The sequence below is a fragment of the Ambystoma mexicanum genome, chromosome 3p (genome assembly GCF_040938575.1).
Source record: "Ambystoma mexicanum isolate Mex_15411 chromosome 3p, UKY_AmexF1_1, whole genome shotgun sequence".
NCBI lineage: Eukaryota > Metazoa > Chordata > Amphibia > Caudata > Ambystomatidae > Ambystoma > Ambystoma mexicanum.
This window is the reverse complement of record NC_090925.1, coordinates 199468409-199489501: the sequence shown is the minus strand read 5'-3', so window position 1 is coordinate 199489501 and position 21093 is coordinate 199468409. Positions and strand designations below refer to the sequence as shown.

Below are 21093 nucleotides of genomic sequence, written 5' to 3'. Positions count from 1 at the left end.
AAATGCCTGGTTAAAAAGTAAACTGTTGAATGAGCGCCTGCCATTATCTTGCAATGTGAAGGGGTTTGTGGCTGGTGAAAATACATACATGGGCTATTTTATTCCACAGGCTTGTTTTAATTCAGGACCAAATATCAGAAAATAAAAGGTTCGAACCACCATGGCTGGATTTGCATGCTGTCAAAAACAGGTTATTCCAGTTGGCAGAGTTAAAGCTTCCCCCTAAGAAGGGAGCCACACCATAAACTTCCAGGACACAAAAGTGATGATTTCTAGCTTGAAAAACTTTGTATGGACCAAGACAAAGAAAGTTCACACGCTCGTCAGACATTTGTCTGTGCTCTAGGCTGGGACAATAGAAGTCCTGGGACACTAACCTGTGAAGTAGAGGGGGGCATAAAACCTTCAATCAAACTGGGAGCCCCCACCCCACACAGGGCTGAAGTGGCAGTTGGTGGCAGCTGAAAAAGAAAAAAAAAATAGTCCAGTGCAAGACAAAGGACTGCCATTTGCTTCCAAAGACTATTTTATAAATAAACTTTAAAGACTTTTTATCTCGGCAGCAAGAATTTGTAAAATTTTGAAAATGTTATAGTTTAATTAAATATGATTTTATAGGCTTACATTGAAGACATGGCAGAATTCACTGACACTTTGGGGACAGAAATGGCAAAGTATTGCAGATTACAAGAAAAGCATCCGTGTTGCAAATGTGAAGTTTTGTACATACATCCCTTATAATCATCCGCACCCATGTATAAAGTTATGGAATTTTAGGCCGAATATTTCACACTGAAAATGACCAAAAAAGTATAAAAGTATAAAACAATGACTCACAGATTGCAGGATTGGACGGTTGTGCTCTACATAAAATGTGTAACCTGATTATGTTATTTATTAAGGTGCCAGAGCTGTATAAATGTGTACATTCTGGTATGACAGATTTTTGGCAAAAAGGTCGGTGGGAAGTCTTTTTACATCATAAAATGCAACCGCCTGAATGAGTCAAATCCAAAGGGAGGCAACCAACATTGATTGTCCAATCCAGTTGTTTAGAGGCAGGCTTAGCTAAGCCGGCCCGGCAATATAGTCTATGATGTCACTATGCATTATAAATAAGAGTCCCTGACAAGACTCTAGACACACACAGACTCTTCCTGACGTTCCTGTGCTGCGTTCCTGTTCCATCCATCCAGATCCCAACTACAAGGCCAAAGCATTGCTGACCATACTCCAGGGCCCTCTGCAAAAGCCAAGCAGTGCTGATCCTATTCCCAGCAAGGCCTCAATTCTGAAATCCCACTAAAATTCCCAAATAACCAAAGGGGAAAGCTGTGATGTTTTTGGGAAGCATCCTGACACCCCTAACTGCATGCCCACTGCCATCACGCCATACAGCTGATCTTTAGTATCCAGTGACCAGAATTGCCAGTCTAGAAGTGCCATTAGTGACCAGAACTGCCCAGCTGTTTGCCAGGCACGCTGCCGTGTAGTGACCAGAACCATTGACGGTCTAGAAATCCCAAAACTAAAAAGTGGACTGAGTATAATCGCCACCCCATAAAAACCCATAGAATATCTGGTCTTTGTCCTTATCCCTCTCTCTAAGCCATCCTATCCTTATCCTGGTAACTTGTTAAAACTGTCGGAATCATTCTTGCAACCCTGCACTTGATTTCTAGTGCTAGCGCCATCTTTTTAGTAATTTTGTCTTGTGTAATCCTAAGCCATTAGTCATATTTCGAGTGATCGGACTGGTGTCTGCCAGGGTTGGGTGCTGTGGTGATGGGGTTGAAGTCGCGAATCAACCCTGGCTCTTACTGTGTCCCTCTTTGGTGGCCTAGCCTGAATACTCTAGTGTAAAGTAAAACTGGTCTTGTCACAACTGATTTCCTTTCCTATTTCACGGCTTAATTTTACTCAAAGCGCACCTTTTTATAGCTTATACCCAAACAGTGCACTCTAAATCAGTGTATTTTACCCGTTTCTATTAAAAACCATTTGGGTAATTTCAGGCGGGAATTGAACAATTGCAAATTTTCCAATGTGTCATTTTGCTGCAATCTGTTTTAAACTTTCCACTCATTTTCGAACTGTATGCTCTTGGTAATCCATTCTTTCTGATTGGTAGTGTCTTTGCATTGTTGCTTTAGTGAGGAATTATATTTGCTTCAAGGTTTTTAAACACACATTCATTATTTATTTGTCCATTTCCAAATGTCATTTCATAACATTACAAGAGGTTTAAAATCATGGGTTTTCGTCATGAGTGACGTTGTTGTGCCTTAAAATGCCTTGTCGGCTTTGAACTAACCAGTGCACTTCATGTGTGTAGGGTTTGAATGCCCCTGCTGACATGTATTTTTCTTTCTTGAAGTAAAACCTTCCTATCCTTGCAAAAGGTATGCCAAGCTTTTTCCCTTAGATGGTTGCATTTATTCCGTGTCTGGTTGTCCGGAGGTCTGCAACACATTTAGTCTCTCTTACACCATGAGATTGGAGACAGACTGTATCGCCCATGAGTTCTCTTTCTCTCTTAGACCACGCAATGGGGGCAGGCTCCTTGAACCACGAGTTCCTCCAGTCTCTGTTACACCATGCAATGGGGTTTAGACTCAATAGACTGCAAGTTCTTTTTGGCTCTCTTACGCCACTTAGTGGGGGGTGGACTCCTTGGGCCATGAGTCCCTACTGCCTCTTTTACACCATACATTGAGGGACAGACTCCTTGGACCCCGAGCTCCTGCGCTCTCTTATACCGTGCAGTGGGGGGTCAGACTCTATGACCACAGTCATGATTCCATTTTCCTTGCCTTACACAATGCAGTAGGGGTCAGACGCCATGGACCATGAGTAAATTCGGCCTGTCTTACCCCATGAGGTGGGAAACATGCTTCATGGAGCAGGAGTCCCTCCTGTCTCTATAAAATGCAATGTTGATGTCTACTGGGTCTCTGTGTTACTTTTTATAGCTACTAACTGTGAATCTGCTAGCTATGTTGCTGCTAAAAGCTGCTATTCAAACACTCAAAAAGTGAGAATTCTAATCGCTTTTATTCATTTTCTTCATAGTTCGTACCTTTCAAGCCCACAAAATAGTTTCCCCAGGACGTGGTTCCAATCTACCACGGATGTGTCCTCTACAGTATCTCTTGACGTTCCTCATACAGTACCTTCCCCAGTACCACTTACGGTATCTTACAAAGTACCTTCCACAATACATTCTACAGTACCCCCTTGGTATCTTACTAAGTACCTCTTGCAACACATTCTACAGTACCTTATGAAGTACCTCCAGCAATACATTTCACAGTACCTCATACAGTAACGCTTACAGGCATCATAAAGCACCTCATAAAATACCCCTGTTTGTGCCTATTCCAAACTTGAACCACAAACCTTGGCCAGACACTATGGTGATAATAAAACAAACATCAGAACACCCACTTAATTTTTGGTTTTGAAGTAAAAAAATAATAAAAAATTAAAAGCAGAAACTTCGTGGGCGAGGGCCAAGCTGGGGAGCCTGGTAAATTCACTTGGCCCCCAGGAAACGTTGCTCTGTCCCATGTGTGTGCTTTCAAGGAATCCCATTTTGTAGATTTCCAACAACTCTCAGTCCTGTTTTTTCTTCCAGTTTTCTGTACAAGTGTCTGTGATCTGGTCCAATTGGCAGTGCTATGAGAAGAACCATCTAGAATTTGGAGGGTGACGGTCGAGAGATGCTGTGATCCAGAATGTTGAGTGAACAATTGTTTTCATGGTAACTCTGGGTTTAAAATGTGTATACTGCTCAGGAAAGAGCAAATGTGTTTCTTCTGGGTGCTACTTGTAGAAGTAAGGACATCAGTGGCACAGAGGGCAATGTAGTCCTCCCTGCACAAAGAGGTTGAGGGTTGCGGCCTGAAGGTCTTAGAGGATGGGTCACGTTCTCCAGAGACTGGCATGCACAGTTCATAGAGAGCCGTCTCTGGTGTACCTCCATGATGAAGTGTGAGCTGTGCTTGAACTGTACGAGGTTGATATCCCTGCAGTACATATTGTACTGTGCAAATTATTAGACCAATAAAGCATGGGTGATAGGACTCTACATTGTGCAGTTCTGCTATGTATATTCTTATTACAGCATTAACCGAGCAAACACCCCTGATGTAGACTGAGGAAAACAGTGTGCATCATTACAAAGAGAAAGGGCATGGAGGAGATAGCTTTAGAGTCCACAGAGAACAGTGTGTAGGTTTACTGCATGCCGATGTGGATGGGATAACTTTAGAGTGCACAGAGAACAGTGTGTAGGTTTACTGCATGCCGATGTGGAGGTGACAGCTTTAGAATACACAGAGGAGAACATGGAGTAGGTTTACTGCACACCGATGTGGAGGGGATAGCTTTAGAGTGCACAGAGAACAGTGTGTAGGTTTAATGCATGCAGGTTCGGAAGGGACAGCTTTATCCAGTGCACAGAGAAGAGCCAGTACGTTTACCACATGCAGATGTGGATGTGATAGCTTTAGAATGCACAGAGGAGAACAGTGTGTCGGTTTACTGCTTGCCAATGTGGATGGGATAGCTTTAGAGTGCACAGAGAACAATGTGTAGGTTTACTGCATGCCACTGTGGATGTGATACCTTTAGAGTCCACAGAGCAGAGTGTGTAGGTTTACAACATTCCACTGTGGATGGGATAGCTTTAGAGTGTAGGGACGAGTGCAGGGGCAGCCTTAGTGGAAGCAGAACCCTGGTCGAATTGATGTCCCACGTGCCCCTGGTCAACAGGGGGAGGGGTGGCATTTTTTTTTCCAACTCCCCGCACTGGCGCCTGGCAGAGAGTTAATCACTGGACTAGGACGCTCATGCTAATGCGTGAGCGTCCTATTCCAATGAAACCAACCTCGTTCCCGCATCGGAGCGGGGAGGTAATCATCTGAATGCATCAGCACCCTACTGTTATTAAATTTACCCTGCTACCACAGGTGCATTTAATAACAAAAGGGCACCTGCCATGCCTTCTCCCACTATGCCAATTCGGGGGAGCCCTTTAAAGACTCCCCCGACCTGGCATGGGGCTAATTGCGCTGTGGGGGGCATGGAGCCCCGGCCAGTCGCCCAGCCCGCCCTGCCCTAAGGCCGGCCATGGACGAGTGAGTAGGTTTACTGCATGCCGATGTGGATGGGATCGCTTTACAGTGCACAGAGCACAGTGTGTAGCTTTACTACATGCTGATGTGGATGGGATAGCTTTAGAGTCGACAGAGCACAGTGTGGAGGCTTACCACATGCATATGTGGATGGGATAGCTTTAGAGTGCACAGAAAACAGTGTGTAGGTTTACCACATCCAGATGTGAATGGGATAGCTTTAGAATGCACAGAGAACAGTTTGTAGGTTTACCACATGCCGATGTGGATGGTATAACTTAAGAGTGCACAGAAAGCAGTGAGTAGGCTTACCACATGCTGATGTGGAAGGGATAGCTTTAGAGTCCACAGAGTACGGCATCTTGTGTAATTCCTACAAACTGAATTTGATTCATGAAATTCTTTAACAGACTGCAGGCGAGCATTGGACACAGTCCTACTGTAGACAGATACCAGTGTGTATGTTTACTAAAGGCAGAAGTTGAAGAGACAGTCTGTAACACAATCCATTTCGTTTACTTGTAGGCCAGCACTGGAGAGAGCAGGGAAAGGCCAACGTTGGAGAGTCCGTAGCAGACACAAAGAAGGGTGTGCAGTTTACTTGCAGGTCGACATCAGCGATAGTCCCACAGTGGAAGAAAAGAGCAGCTTTCCTTTAGACTCTAAAGGGAACTTTGAGGCCTAATGCACAGGTAGTACAACCTATCAGAGGCTTGAGAAGATGGCTTTGGAAGTCTAGAAGATGCAGAGAGTCGCAGTTTCATTTGTTACAGGAAGTGACTGAAGAGAATGGATCAGAGGACAGTGAGGAGGGATCATGGGAATTTTTTTTTAAGACACTGTTGAGAGATCGCCCAAACACATAGCAGTCTTTCACTGTCTTTGAAGGCCCATCTCAGAGTTCATCTCTTTTATTCTGTGCAGCCATCTTCTTGTGATTCCGGGTACTGGTACCCTCAGTTTCCCCAGAAGCTGGGGGCTCTGGAGAAAGTCGACCGCCTGTGCGCTGCCTCACTTTATCTTGGGATGCCTTGTTGGCTGATTCATCGATCTTCCTGAGGTATTCTTCGGCTTCGGTTCTCTCCTGAAATAGACAAGAGGTAAATCATCAATCGATATGGGACCTGGCACCAGGCTGGGCTCATCCATCTATAGACTGGGCAGATCCTGGTAAGGTGAATTTGCCCGGATCTGCGTGAAATTACTGAGTTGAAAAGTCCGACCACCAAAGTCAGCCCCCCCCTCCATTTTTTCGCATATATATTTATGTGGTGGGAGACACCCCAAAGCCCCCCTCCTTAGACCTATACATTTTTATTAACCTCCCCCAACCCCCACATATACATATGCAAATAAATGTGGGTCAGACTTTTGGTGGTAGGACTTTTCTACTTAGGTAATTTCATCCTAACCCATTTGCCCTAGGTCTGAACCTTCTCATTCCCCCCTCATAATTACTCACAAGATTTGCTTTGTAACACAGCATTGATCCACATGCTGATCGACCCGCACCACTGCCAATGACATAACAATATAACCTCCAAACACTCTGATGGATTGGCAACCTGAGGGTCTCCAGGTGTTTTTGCACTATAACTTCTCCAATCCCTCGCCATTGACAATTCTGGCTAGAGCGAATATTGTAGTCTAAAATATCTGGAAATGCAAATATTGCAGACCCCTTGACTAGAGATATCAGTTAACTTGCCTAGGTTGTGTATTTCAACTGGCAAGGTCCAGTTTTGGGGTATGTTCTCCTTTGTGGACTACAGATGGCATCTTTTTTGGATGTATGCTTGCTGTGACCTCTTTCAAAATTAGACAACCATGGCTTCAAATACATTTTAAAGTTCTTCTTCGTTGCTCTGAATATCTCTGAACAACTCTACCAGATAGAAAGGAAATGTGCAGACTTGAATTCTGACGGTGCAGGAAGGAAAGAATCAAAAGATGGGCCTTCTCTGTTTACACTCTAAGACTCTGGACCCTACTCCAAGTCAACATCAGACTGGCCCCATCACTTGTACAGTTCAGGAAAGAGCTCAGGATCTCCCTAACACCTAGGTCCACACACCCTGCACTCCCCACCCTACCTGAGACTCAGTGATCTGCTCCCCACTGTCATCCCTGGTTGCTTGTAGATCCCTTGCTTCCAATTACCCACCCCGCGCTCCCCTGTTGGCCCCTCTGCTTCCCACACAGTGTTCTTCCCCTATGATTGCAAAGAGCTCTGTTGCTTCCCGAAGCTAGGTCCCCGCTCAATAAATACCCTAATAATAATTAAATAATTATCTATAAGGATTCGATGAATGGTCATTTCAGAAGAGTGTATGTAGATGACTTTCCTCCACTCCTGACCAGAGACAGCTGCCATCACTGACCAGAGACAGCTGCTATGGAGACAGTCGCAATCATTCACCTAAGAAAGTTGCCGGCAGCAGCTAGGCATGGCTGCCCTTTTTGTTGCGAGGCGTAGAGGGGCCAAGGCCAGAAATGCCTATGCTGGTTTCAAAGGGGATCTCAACCAATAACCTGGACTGAGGCACATTAATTAGGATTTCTGTTTTCCAGGGATCTTGTCCACTGGGAATAGGAAATGATCGTTCATGGTCTAGTTTGCTTTTAAGGTCCTCCCCATACATTAAAAAAGGAAAGAGGGATGATCCCCAACATACACCGTGTTAGTGAGGTGCCCAGGCCACCGTGCAAGGATGGATGCAACTGGCATTGAGAGTTTTAGAAGGACCATGCCTAGAATGGACCAAGGATGGCCAACTCCGATGTGGAGCTGTGTGGGTAGATCTCCTTCACAATAGAATGGGATGCAGCTAGATTAGGGAGGACTGCTTCCACCAATCACGCATGATGGTCATCAGCTTTGCTTATTGTTTGGGGGAAACTGCATTATTCATAGAAAGTAAGAGGGACCTGGTGTCTAAACCTTCAGAGGAAATCTCCTAACCCACTTCACAGAGCTGGCTTCTGATTGGTGTCAAATGATTTCGGAAGGAATGTCTTCTAGCATTCACCAGAAGTAGTGGATTGTGGTGTAGATGACCAATGATTTTTCTCCCTACTGGAAATCACTGTAGATGGTCTTCGATCCAAGGAAGCAGGCCTCTAAGGAAGATACATTCGGCCGGGCTGTGTGCACAATTGGCCATAGAAGGCTGCTCCTGGTGAAGTGGTCTTTAGGGTACTATCCCATCATTGTCCAGAGTTGTGTGGCTTTGGTGTAGGTGGGGGTCTAGTAAGCACCTTCTGGTTTTGGCCATCGTCCAATGCTGCTGGTAAACCTTTATTGGTTCCATGTGAAAACACCCTTCTGAAAAATGTCTTTGTCAATAACATCCTCATCATTAGTCATTTGCCTTTTACCTTAATGGGGTGCTTCATAGCCTCCACCTTCCCACTCCTTGCTTGTCACCTGTCTCAGAAAGAGGTCATTGAGAAATGTGTCATTAAAAACATGTTTTCGCTGCATACCGGGATGTTTGGAGGCGAGGCATCTACTCTATTGTGGGTGTGGGATGGGTGGCCCTATGGTAGACTGGTCTGGGTGAACATACAGCATCATTCACTAACATGGGATGGATGCGCTTCAAATGGGAACACGGTGAAGCACCTCTTCTTCTATTGATCAGAACTGGCTGTAAATTGACCGATGGTGGATGCTGCTGCTGGAGCCAGATTCAGAATAAACTGTCCTACGATTGGTCAGTGACCTGTGGTGCTGGTGTAGACAGATCATAAGATCAGGCTCCACTGCTGAACAGTGGGCGAGTCAGCTGATCGCTATAGATTTGAAGGCAGCCCTTTTGCAATTGATCAGGAATGGGTGGCCAGGCACTCTTCACTTAGAAATTATAGTGGCCCTCGAGATGGGAGCATCTTGATCCATCTCAAGTGTAGGTACCGTTGATGGCACTCCCTCCACAACTGAACAGAGTTGGGTGCTGCCGGGGTAAACGAGATTTCCACGCAACCTCTTCATCGTTGAGCATTCTACGTTGTTACTGAGGTTGATCGACTTTGAGGAAACATGTGACTAACCCTGGGCAAATGCTACTTGTGTCACAGATTGTCGGGGCTGTATATTGGGTTGGAGGCATATGATCACTGTCTAATGGGGTTGCTATAAACAGGTTTGGAGTCACCTCTTCCATCTGGGGTGGGTGGCTTTCCCATACAATGGTACGGCTGAACCTCTTCCATCGCTGCCTTGCATGGGCTACCGGACCCTAGTGTAGAAACATGTGTGGCACATCAGTACTGGGTTAAAGGAACCCTACAGTAAACAGGTCTGGGTGAGCCTGCTCCTTAGCTAACATGGAAAGAAGGATCTTGTGTTAGAAACATTTTAATGCACCTTATCCATCAAAGATGGCCGTCGTTTTTCTTGCCTGCCTGCATTCTGTTGTCCTGTTGTGGGCCAGCCCCTGCCCCCCTCCCATTGGCTGCCATGGCCCCTTTAGCCAGTGGCTGAAGCCGGGAGGCGGGAGCCGGCCACACCACCTAAGGCCCACAACGAAGGCCCTGTCTACCGCTGTCCACCGCGGTACGCCGTACCGCCGGGCCCTCTGTGAGTGTCTGTGTGCCCCCCTGCACTTCCGTGAGTGTCTCTGCGCCCTCACCCTGCTTGCTCCCCCCCTCTTTTGCTCTGCGTTCCACCCCCCTTCCTGCCTCCTTCCCTTCCCCCCTCCTCACTTACATCCTCTTCTACTACCTTCCTACTCCCCCCTTCTGTATTCTCCCTCCTCTCAGACTTCCCCCTCCTTGCACTTACTCCTATCATCTGTTCCATGACTCGATAGCAGCTTGTCTGTCTCCCCTACTCCCCCCTTGTTCTCTCCCCCCCCCTCCCCTGCTTTTCAAATTTGTCACCTACATTTTTGCTCAGTAGCGTGCCTTGTTCTCCTTTCCCCTCCGTCCCCTTGCCCCCCTCCCACCCTGCCTCTTGTTACCACCTGCACTGCGTAAATTGTCGTCAGACATAGTAATGTTACTGCATGCTTTGTTCTCCTGCCTATCCATTACCTCTTGCCTTACTTGTTCTATGCACTTGCACTATCAGAAATGTCGACAGGCCTATTATGATAGTTATTTTCACATTCTGTATTGTTTCAAGGACTTTTTGCTGATTGTAACTGTATTTTCCTACGTCCCCTCCCTCCTTGAAGCGCTTTGAAACACATTGTGTATAGGCGCTATATAAATAAACTATCATATATCATATCATATCATATGAGGGGGTCTGGCTGATCGGGGTGAACCAGTTCCACCATTGACAAACATGGAAGGAGACTCTTAATGTACTTCTATTTTGAGGGGCCACTTTCACCATTGCTCTGGGATGGCTAAGGGTTGGGGGCCTACCCCCATCATGGACTAGTGGATGCCGCTGTTGAAGGCAGGTTCAGGGGAACTTGTCGGTCATTGCTCAGTTGATAAGGCAACCGGTATGGACTGATTTGCAAAGACCAACTCAATTACTAACCAGTAATGACGGTTGTTATTGTAGGAAGGCCTTCACCTATGAACAGAAGTCAATGTCAGTGAAGCAGACCGAGTTGGTGGTTCTTTGTCCACTATCAGTCAGTGGCAGATAACCCTGAAACAGGGCAGTTTGGTTGCGCCTACACCATTGTGACCAACATTTAATTATAACACTTGGCGTATTAACATTTTGGCAACATGTTTTTGTAAATACTAACCTGTGCGCGCCCCTTTGATAATTAACAAAGGACCCAGCCCTCCCCTTAAAGAACATTTTAGGCCCAATACAGGTAACTTTTTTTGTTTCTGCATAAATGCTCATATTGCTTTTCAGAAAGGGATCATTGAATTGTTTGGGCCCAGTGCGCGAATGCATACGAGTGTAAGTTCCCCACATTTCTGAACGATTCCTGTATTCATAAAAAGGGCGAAATGCAAGCCATTGCCCTGCCGTTTCCATGCACTTGTTAGGAACAGGCGCAAGGACACGTGCAACGCCTAGAAGGATCGCTTGAGACCCTCTTTACATTGATGGTTGTTTGGTAAAGCTGTGACACAACAGCTGATGTGCTCCATATATTTCTACCTCTTTGTCAGATGTAAACATTGGTTGTACTGCTAAGAGATAATCCTTTTTTGTGAATTGGGCCCTTTCGCTAAATGCACTACACTGTTGACGAAGACAGGAAGGCGGGCCTTGCTGTAATATCATTTGGTGGAACAACTTCCATCATCTGATGCTTGTAGGGCTCTGATACAGGCCGCTTTGGTTGAACTGGTTGCCACTTTCACTACCATGCAATTCCATTTTGAGGCACCTCTTCCAGCATCTGCCAGAGATGGAGGACACTACTGTATAGCAGTCTGGGTGAACTGGTGCCAGGGGTCTGTAACATGTCTAGGCCGATCTTGCTACAGTGAGTTTTGAGGGAGCTCTTTCCCAACGGTTGACCAACAATCACTTACGTTTGTACAGAGAGAGACCCACTGGGGGGCCTCTTTCCCCAAAGCCTCTTTGGCTGTTACCTTTTCCGAAAATTCTGGAGACTGGGTGAACCAAAGTGCAATGGCACACCTTTGGCCGCGTGTCACAGCCTGCACTCCGTGAGGGTTCTCGCCACCTGAGCTGAAGGCCACCAGGCGGCCACATTTTGGACGGACCTCGGCCTGCAAAGGAGCAAGAGAGAAGGGGGGGAGGGTAGAGCTGTTAATGTGGTTCATTCCCCCTAGTGGAGGACAGACAGAACACCCCCCCCCTCCCTCATGCATGAAAAAAAGAATTCAAAGCCTTTTTCCACAGGGCTTGAGCTACAATTATATAAGCAGAGAGAGAAACAGAGAGGGAAAGCAGGAGGGAGAAAAAAGAGAAATAGAGGGATGAGAGAGACAAAGAAAGAAAGCAGGAGAGCAGGTGATAGAGAAAGATGGAGACAAATAGAGATTTGGTATCCTGCCAACTGGTTATTTCATTATTTACTGTATTTAAAGGTTCTGACAGCGCAAACAACACTGCTTGGGGTTCACAACGCGCTGAACAGTGAGCATACAAACCAGACACAATACAGAGTTCATAGAAGAGACGGTGAAAACACAATTTAGACACAGGATGTAATGCCAAGCAAGTCTATCCAACTCTGCTTAAGACCACCACGCTGGTGTGGGGCACCCAATACATACATGCTTTGTAACATGACATTAATACTTTTCAGTGATGTCCTTCCTCATGCTGTTTTGTCCATTCAATGTCTGCCATAAACACACTTTGTCAACAATGGCATGGCTTGCTGTGGGAAAGCGTTGCAGCAGAATTCCAGTTTGAGAGAAAGAGTGAGATACCTAGAGAACTGGAGGGGAGAGCGCGAGAACCGAGTGGGGCATGGAAGCGACATGATGGGGGTTGGGACATCCATGAAGAGGGTGAGCCAGAGAGAAAGAGATAGGCAGAGAGGAGGCAAACACTGTGAGAGAGACAGACACGTGTGCCATGAAGAGACGCCACCAGAGGGTAGGACACGACAACGCTAGAAGAGAGACACAGAAAGAGAGAGGGAACATGAGTTTGGAAAGGCAGTGAGAGAGCGGGTTGAGAAGGCCGCGAGAAGTGCGATGCAGGTGCAGGCCTCCAGCACGGAAAGGGTGGCTCCCTGCCCCCTGAGCCGCCATGATTTCAGGGCATTTGCCTGGCCTCCTTTGGATTTGAATGTGCACCTGCTCGCCCTCCCCATCGCCGCCCACCCCTCCCCCTCCCGCCTCACTCCGGCGAGGGGCTGACAGATGGCGCAGGAAGCGTGACCCAGCGCGCACTTACTCGCGTATGACACGTGCCCTCCGCGAGAAACATTTGCATGCCCACAGCCTCTGCATGTGCCTGGTTTCTGGGCGGGAGAGGGGTGCAGCTTTTCTTCTGTATACCTTCCATTTATGTTTACTCGGCCTAACACTGGGGTGCACGGTACTAGTCTGCCGTTCGATTATATAGCGCCGGACATGGTTTATTTTGCTTCTAAGCGCTTACACAATATTAAAGAATCTGGGCAAATTCATGGACCATGATAAAAGGGGTGCCCACGAGGTAAGTCCTTCAACAGCACCGGCCCTGCCGCAGAGAACCCCTGGTCGCCCTTAGAGGGGGGAGATGCATGTTAAGAGGCTGCTTCCTTGAAAGATACGCAGAAGCCAAGCCCGTGACGACGTCTCTTTACTGGGTATTCGCAGGATAAGACATCAGGATTTGCAGATGCAAACTCTTAAGGGAGACATCCACCGGTCCCATCCCACTCAGCCAACATCCCCCCACTGCCTTCCCCAGAGCCTTGAGTCAGCAACACTCTAGAGTTAACTCGGCCCAGGCATTCTGCATGCAACCCTCACAGTACAGGTTAGTCAGAACACGAGAGAGCAAGCACTCATGCTTGTCCAGGGAGGATAGCTCAGCAGCAACGTGCTCACCTTGGAAGCAAAACAACACGATGCAACACAGGTTCTATCCCCGGGTCCGCGCTCAGAAACCTCTGGGTATTTAAGCGCGTTATATATACGCAACTAAAACAAAATCAATTACGCAACAGAAAAACTAACAGCGCCTTGATGTCCGTGGGCTGTGTGAGCGCTTTAAAAATAAAATAAAAAAACTCAGCAATGCACGCTAGGGGTAAAGGAGCACACTGTCTGATTTGAGGCGTAGAGCTTAACCTTCCTGGTTATCTTACTCGGCTGCATATTGTTTTCCACCTCGAGTTGATAAGAGTGTAGCTCAGCCGCCCCCAACCAAAGTGAGACTGTTGGCAGCAGCGTAACACAGAACGTGGGGGGCCACGCGAGAGCACAGGCCGCACCACTGACTCAGATGGCCCACCAGGCATGCGCAAAGCGCAGATGCCTAAGTGGCTGACGGGGCGGGCGCTGGCCACTGCACTAGATGAAAGACGCATGTTTTTAAATCAAACTCTCCACATTTCAACTTGTGTAGGAACACAGCGTTGACTGCCCTCACTCAGAGGTGTTACTAGGGGGGGGAAGGGTTAGGGGGCTATAGACCCAGGTCTTTTGGTTATAACCCCCAGATAGAAGCTCAGGGGCTACAACTAAAAAGGCTAGCTAGCCCTGAGTCCCGACAGTCCTGACATTAGCGTAGCCCTGGATCTTTTCCAGACCTAGCAACACTCCTGGCCCCACTGTCAATGATTATACTGTTGCGAAGGGTAGAGGCAGCTTTTTGCCACTGGCACCATGGGCTGATCCCGACGGGACACTGACATTGTAAACTATTTAAGGTCAGTGGTGGCAGGTGAATATTTTTAGTGGAGGGGCATTACCATCTCCCACAAATGAGTGTGATCGGCCGAGTGTAGTGATGGACACTTGTAATGTAGGAGGTATGGGCAGGATTCTCTCCTGAGAAAATGCTCACAGTAATGTTTTGAAATGGTCCATTTTACAGCAAAACCTTTGAGGGAAAACCCACACAATTGGTTCTCTAGAGTAACACTTGACAACATCCATTGATGCTATTACAGCAGCAGTATATGGGAGTATTTCACTACATGTTTATGATTCCTTTGTCTACAACATGCGCAAGCATTGCTACTGTAAGTCACTTTTATGAAGCTGCAGCCACAGTCTAGGCCAGTAATGGCCCCATTAAATACCTTTCATAAAGTCTCCAGTAAGGGTCACTGCAAACACATTTTCATGAAATTGGGACACAACCTATGTCAGTATGGGGGCTGCCAAATTACTTTCATGAACAAGTAGACACAATATATGCCAGCATGAAGACTCTGTCATTTCATGAGAGATTTACAATCTATGCTAGTAACAGTTAACAAAATCACTTATTCGTTTCCTGCGCCAACAAAAAAAAACATACATTTCGCTCTCCTTCATAAGGGGCCGGCATCAGGACCTTTCAACTTTTTTAGTGGTAACAGGCCCAGGGCCTCAGGCGGGCCCTGAGCAGCTGTCCCATTTTGGAAATCTAATGGCACAGCAACATACTCCTTCAATTCAGGACATTGCAGCGCTCACATTACAGGCTGCCTCTGCTAGCAGCCTTAGGCCTCGTCCCTCGGGCCTCTTGAAGTGTTCAACAACATTCTTTGATGTCTCTGGATTCCCCTACATTAGCACCCTGCTGTTAAAAAGTGATTATTCGCTTTCCATTGGACATTTAGTATTTCAGCTCCCTCTGGCTCCGTGTTTTGTTATAATCTGCAGCTATTAACCCCTGCTCTGCATTCTTTTGACCTTTTTATATTTTAAGCACCCCATTGGTGTTACCCGTTGGCCACTAAAATACAAACCACAACACAATGATAAATGGGGCCTAAAAGAGCGGTTTTCTGACTTGGCACATGATTAGGGAAAAGGGAGAACATCAATCCAAGCCCATCAATTCCACTGCAAAGAGGCTTGGGCAGAAGGTGCTGGTATTCTCGGCAGACAGCAGACTGGTCTCAGGAAGGGTCTATCTACATCTCTGAATGGCTTTATAACAATTGTGGCCAGAGGGCGATCATGGCAGAAGAGGGGTCCAATCCTGTATGGTGCATGGTTGAATCTTTCTCTAACCTTTGATAGGATAAACCGGGGGCGCCTGTGGAGTAAACTACATAATTGGGGGATGCCAGAGGGCCTGCTGACCATCTTGATCCACTTACATTCCAACTCAAAGATTAGGGTTCGCCTGAATGGTGAAGGAGATCTATTGCAGGCCATTCCGACAGGTAGGGGAGTAAGGCAGGGGTGCAGGTTGGCCCCCTGTCTGTTCAACCTATACCTGCTGGATGTCGGGCAGGCCGTGCCACCAAGCGCTCTTGCCAGTCCTAAGATCAGGTTACGGAACATATTGTGGTTGGCATATGCAGACGATGTGGTCATATTGGACTACACACCCGTAGGTCTGCAAAGGTAGTTGGATGTATTTGGTCAGTTTGCTGAGGTACACAATATTACTATTAACCCCAGCAAATCTAATATAGCTAGATTTGCATCATAGGGGGAAACGTGTCCCTAGATTTGACTGACAGCTGAAGGGCACACCAATCCCAGTGGTTTCAGAGGTCAAATACTTAGGATTCATCCTTAATCTGAGTCAGACGATTGCACCTTTTGAGGAAAGACTAAATCGTGTGGCGGACCAACTCTGTTCCCAACGGAAGAGTTGAAACACACGATATTGTAGGTTCTCCATACTCTCATTGGTCAGATTTTACACAAGTAAGGCTATCGCAAAAATCCTTTATGGTATCTAGAAAGACCCGAGGTCGTGGTCTATTGACTGGGTGAGGATAGAGCGTCGCATTTGGAAGAGAGTATTGAATCGCCCATTTTCACTCCGAATGGCTAGTATGTGATATGAGCTGGGTTTATCATCTTTATTGGCACACCTCGATAGCAGACTGATATTATATTACAGACATATCCTAATCCTGGAGAAGAACTGGCTATATGAAGATCTAGCACTCCATTCTCAGATGGGAACCTTGTCTAGATTGAGGGAAATTGTAGATAAGAGCTTGTACAATATCAACAGACCATTGGATAATATTAAGGGAAATCCTCTGGGTGTTAAGAAGGCAATCATGGACCACGATTGGGCAAGTACTATAGATATGGTGTGTTCCTCTTGCATTGCTGCTTCCCATTCAATAAAGGATAAGCCTAGGGGGAGCAGAGCAGAGCAGGCTGGGCTACCTCTCTAAAGTGCCTAATTCTAGGTGGAGAACAGAATTCCTACGATTGAGGTTGAACTTGATTCCTACTGGCGAGATAACGGAGATCCGAGCTAGGTCGAGAGAGGAGCATAGGTCCCTGGGTTGCAGTCTATGTAGTTCTCTCCAAGTACAATCTTTGAAACATATCTTCATAGAATGTAGTGCTGTTCATAGCATTCTAAAAAAAAATCAATTTTGTGCTGAACGAGGAATGGCTTACGTCCCATGCTTTCTGGGAGAGGCTAACATCGGGCATGAATTGAGTGTGGTATTGGAGGCACTTTGATTTTTAAAAGTCTTAGGTTTAATTAAATTGTAAAAGCTAATATTAAATGTTATGATAAATCAATTGAACTACTCAATTTGGGGTAGATTGGCTTTAAATTTGGTTTTAAAATCGGTTAGTTTTTGCCTTTTTATCGATACATTTTTTCCATATTATTCCCTCATTTTTCTCATGGGTTTTTTCTTTTTACACTTTGGCACATTGTATATGTATAACTGTAGATTGTATGTTGATAAACATAATTGTCTATTTTGCATTTATGAGAAAGTCTTTTGACTAGAACACAATAACAAAAAGAAAAGAAAGGAGGCAGCCCCTCTGACCTATTACTCGAGGCTTTGCAGGCCCGATTTAACAATCGGACGCATTAGAATATATGATGAAAAAACAAAGCCAACATTATGTTTATGCGGCTGCGCAGGCACGCGCACACTCATATGTGATATGTAAATATTCACATGAATAGCCAGCCTTCTAGCTCCAGACACTTTTTGTTTTGCTGATATTCATGTAGCTGCCAATTGATTACAGAAATTGTCAAATAGGTGGTAGCTAGCGCCACCTAGCAGGGCGAGAACAGGATCTGTAAGTGGAAGAGCTGCGTTAAGAACAAATGCTAAATCCCCTCCCTATATTTATTACACACGTTAAAAAGCTACACAGACAAACCGAGTAAAGGAAAAGGATAGGCCTGTGTATTATTACAAATGCCCATGCCATTTGCTATATTATTATTTAAATAGGATGACCAGATTTTCAAAATAAAACACCAGGACCGGCACACACAGGACTACCTTAACCCCTTCCCCTCGCCGTTACCCCAGTAAATAGTGTCACAGATTCGTGAATATTTGCAGCACACTATTTATGAAGACTGTGGAGAGGTGGTGCTGTGCACATTTACTTTCAATACCATTTAATGCTATAAGTGAAACTTTGGAATTCAGGTTTAAAATACATTTAGTGAATGAAAACAGGACAACTCTTATTTTGTAGAACCAGACACGGGGCAAGTCTATTTGCATGTTATCCTATATCTGCGTAATTCCCTGGGGTTCAGTTGTCGCTGCAGGCAGCGTCCCGCTGTCAGGTCCCCCTCTTGGATGGAGGAAATATTTTAAAATCCCCAAAGGAGTGACAGATATCACAGCAGTTCATCCTTGCACTGAAATCCTGAGGCTACCTGCATGCACGTGTGGAACTGGACCAAGATTGCACGTGCTTTACTGCTAAGCGGAGTGTTGTAGGCAAATGGATATGCGTAGTGATTCAATCATACAACCCTTTTATCAGACATATTTGCCAAATATAAGCGTCTATGGTCATTCTTAGGTTGCCAAAATTGGCTTTGATGTTATGCAAAGCAGCCAGAACCCTCATTGGTGCTACTTGCCCCCTTCCCATAAGAGTGCTTTGAAAGAGTACAAAAGGAAAACATTGTAGGTTTTGATAATGTGATTTGACCAGTAAGCTATATGTAACATTTTTACTATGACTACAGCATAGGCTGAAATGAGCATTCAAAAAGAACACTAAGATTTAAAAAAGAACCAATTTACAGAGTAACTGCAATAAATTAATGACAACCTTTTTTTGCCAAGAATATGCACCATGTTGTCTCTCAAAATGTCCTCCCTCTTGGAAAGGACCACACTCAGATTAAAATCAATGATCTTTTTTTTCATTTGTGAGCACGACGGCAATATTTAATTAAGGGACACGCAGAGGGGGAGAGAGACTGGTGAGACAGAGGCTGTGAGGGAGAATGTGAGAGGGGAAAAAGCGAGACACACAAGGGGAAAGATAGTGAGACAGAGAGCTAGAGTACGAGAGGAACACAACAGAGAGAGAAATAGAGTGAAGGGGGTGACTGAGCGAGGTAAAGTGAAGAGAGAGAGAAACAGTTCATACTGGCAGAGAATGTGCTTTCATCAGAGTGCACTGACACAAAGGGAAGGGGGGGGGGAATAGAACCGGCGATACCTCTGAACCGGCAACACCTCTGAACCTGCAATACCACACTAACAGAGGGAGACAGAGAGAACAGGACCTACTGACGGAGTGCACCAGACAACATGACTCCCGCCCATAGAGAAACAGGGACAGAGTGAGAGACAACGCAGACAGTGGTAAACCAGTTTGTGGTACACCGGGCACTACTAGCATATAAGGATTTTTGTTTTACTAAGTTGTACACCCAAATGGTGACATGCTAAGTCGAATGGAACTGGCTGCTACCCTGACACTTCTCGCGGTGACATTAGAGGACTTGCATGAAAATGGTCATTTCAAATGAACTTGGTGCCGGCCAGCACCCTCCTAGTGGCCAGTTCTAGGGAAACATCAAAAAGACGCCTTACCCGTTGGCAAGGGACACTGTTCGCCTTAAGGGTAGGGGGAAATTAAGCACAATAGAAAGAAAAGAACCAATGTAGCAGTGGAGATGAAACGTTTTCATCTTTCCATCCAACGAGTTCCACTGTCACTCTTGGATTTTCATAGAATGGGCCCCCTCGGTTTGTCTCACATTGTGATTTGCTGTGTCCCTTTACACCATTGTCTCCTTTCTCAACCGGTGTCCTGTAGCGGTTACTTTTCTACACCAATTCAAGCTTAACACTGCCATCCGTAAGATCACATAGCAACTAAATGGGGTATCCAGGGAAGAGGTCGCCTGGGGAACGGCCACCAGGGACGTTTCCCCAAATTTGTACTCCCAAGAAAATCAAGCACTTTCCCCAAATATTCTAGGCCTGGAGTATATCATAGTGAATTATACCCTTCTTAGGGGAGTGGGGGGGAAAAAGTCGCCTGCCTGGCCACTTTTTCCCAGGCGACATTATCACATAGAACCGTAAACTGTTGCTCCCTTAAGCAGTCCCATGTGGTGCTACACACGCTGGCACATGGAAGTATGCCATCTGGCGAAGGGCATTTCTAATAGGCAGCGGCTGCCAAAGACAGATTTTGCTACCTTACAGGAAGAGATGCATTCTGAAACACACTCAATTAAAGGATGGTTGGGGGTGACCCAGCCCCTGAACCAGCTGCCGCCTGCCACCCTGCATCCCTGGCTCTAGAACAAGAGAACCAAGTATGAGGCCTGCAAGAAGAGACCGCGAGAAGGCACCTCCAGGTTACACTACGGGGCGGGCGCCCTAGTGAAATGCTAGTTTGGTCTGCTCTTTATTAAGTTTGACGCACACCACAGACAAAAATAAGACCCAGTGATGCTGTGCTATATGTCAAAGCAATAACTGGAAGCAACACATGTTTTACATTTGAGGAACGTACCTGGAATAAAAGGCGCACATCTTTTATTCTAATGCATACTCCCCATACTTAACAAGATCTCCATATGCAAGTCTGTGATTTGATATAACCGTAAATCGGTGACCGTGGGCCGGCATCTCCAGGTCGCAGAGTGACATCTACGCATGTGATGCTGTAGATACTTTGACTAACATTGCACATGAAAATAAGCCAGGTTGCACAGTGATGCCGCGCTGTGCGTCCACGCTTTAAGCAAAAGAAGAAGAGAATTAACGCAGACATTCGGTGAATGTGCCTGGCTGAAAGGAAAGGTAAATACATGTAATTCCAGGTCAAGATCCGATTCCTCACACCTATGTACTGCCCTTCAATCTGCCCACTGGCCCGCTTGCAGCAGGCACTGGCATTCAGGCCTGTAGAAAGAAACTGAAATGCAGAGAAGAAGGTTGATGCTGTCACGTTGATGTTTCAAGGGCAACGGGAGGAAGGAAGGGAAGTGACGCGGGAGGGGCGGGGAAAAGGGGAAGTTCCAGTTCAAGTTGGTGTTTGAAATTAAGAAGACGTATGATTGCAGCACTCCGTGTCTACCTAATCTTTGCTGTGAAACCCTGCGCCCAGCTGCACTGCGACCACAACAATGGTGACGAGGGCGGCAGAACAGGCAGTGCAGCGCTCATAGGAGAGC

The 21093-nt window shown here is 46.2% G+C and overlaps 1 protein-coding gene across 1 annotated transcript in view; it reads right to left on the bottom strand.

Moving 5' to 3' along the window:
- Positions 1–578: 578 nt before the first annotated feature.
- P3H3 (prolyl 3-hydroxylase 3) overlaps positions 579–21093 on the bottom strand; it is a 112194-nt gene continuing 91679 nt past the window's right edge. Inside the window, exons 14-15 of the mRNA XM_069650633.1 lie at positions 11661–11801; positions 579–6222 (exon numbers count right to left, since the gene is read on the bottom strand). Coding sequence (XP_069506734.1) covers positions 6034–6222; positions 11661–11801 — 330 coding nt within the window. The 3' untranslated portion in view covers positions 579–6033. The remainder of the gene's footprint in view (positions 6223–11660; positions 11802–21093) is intronic.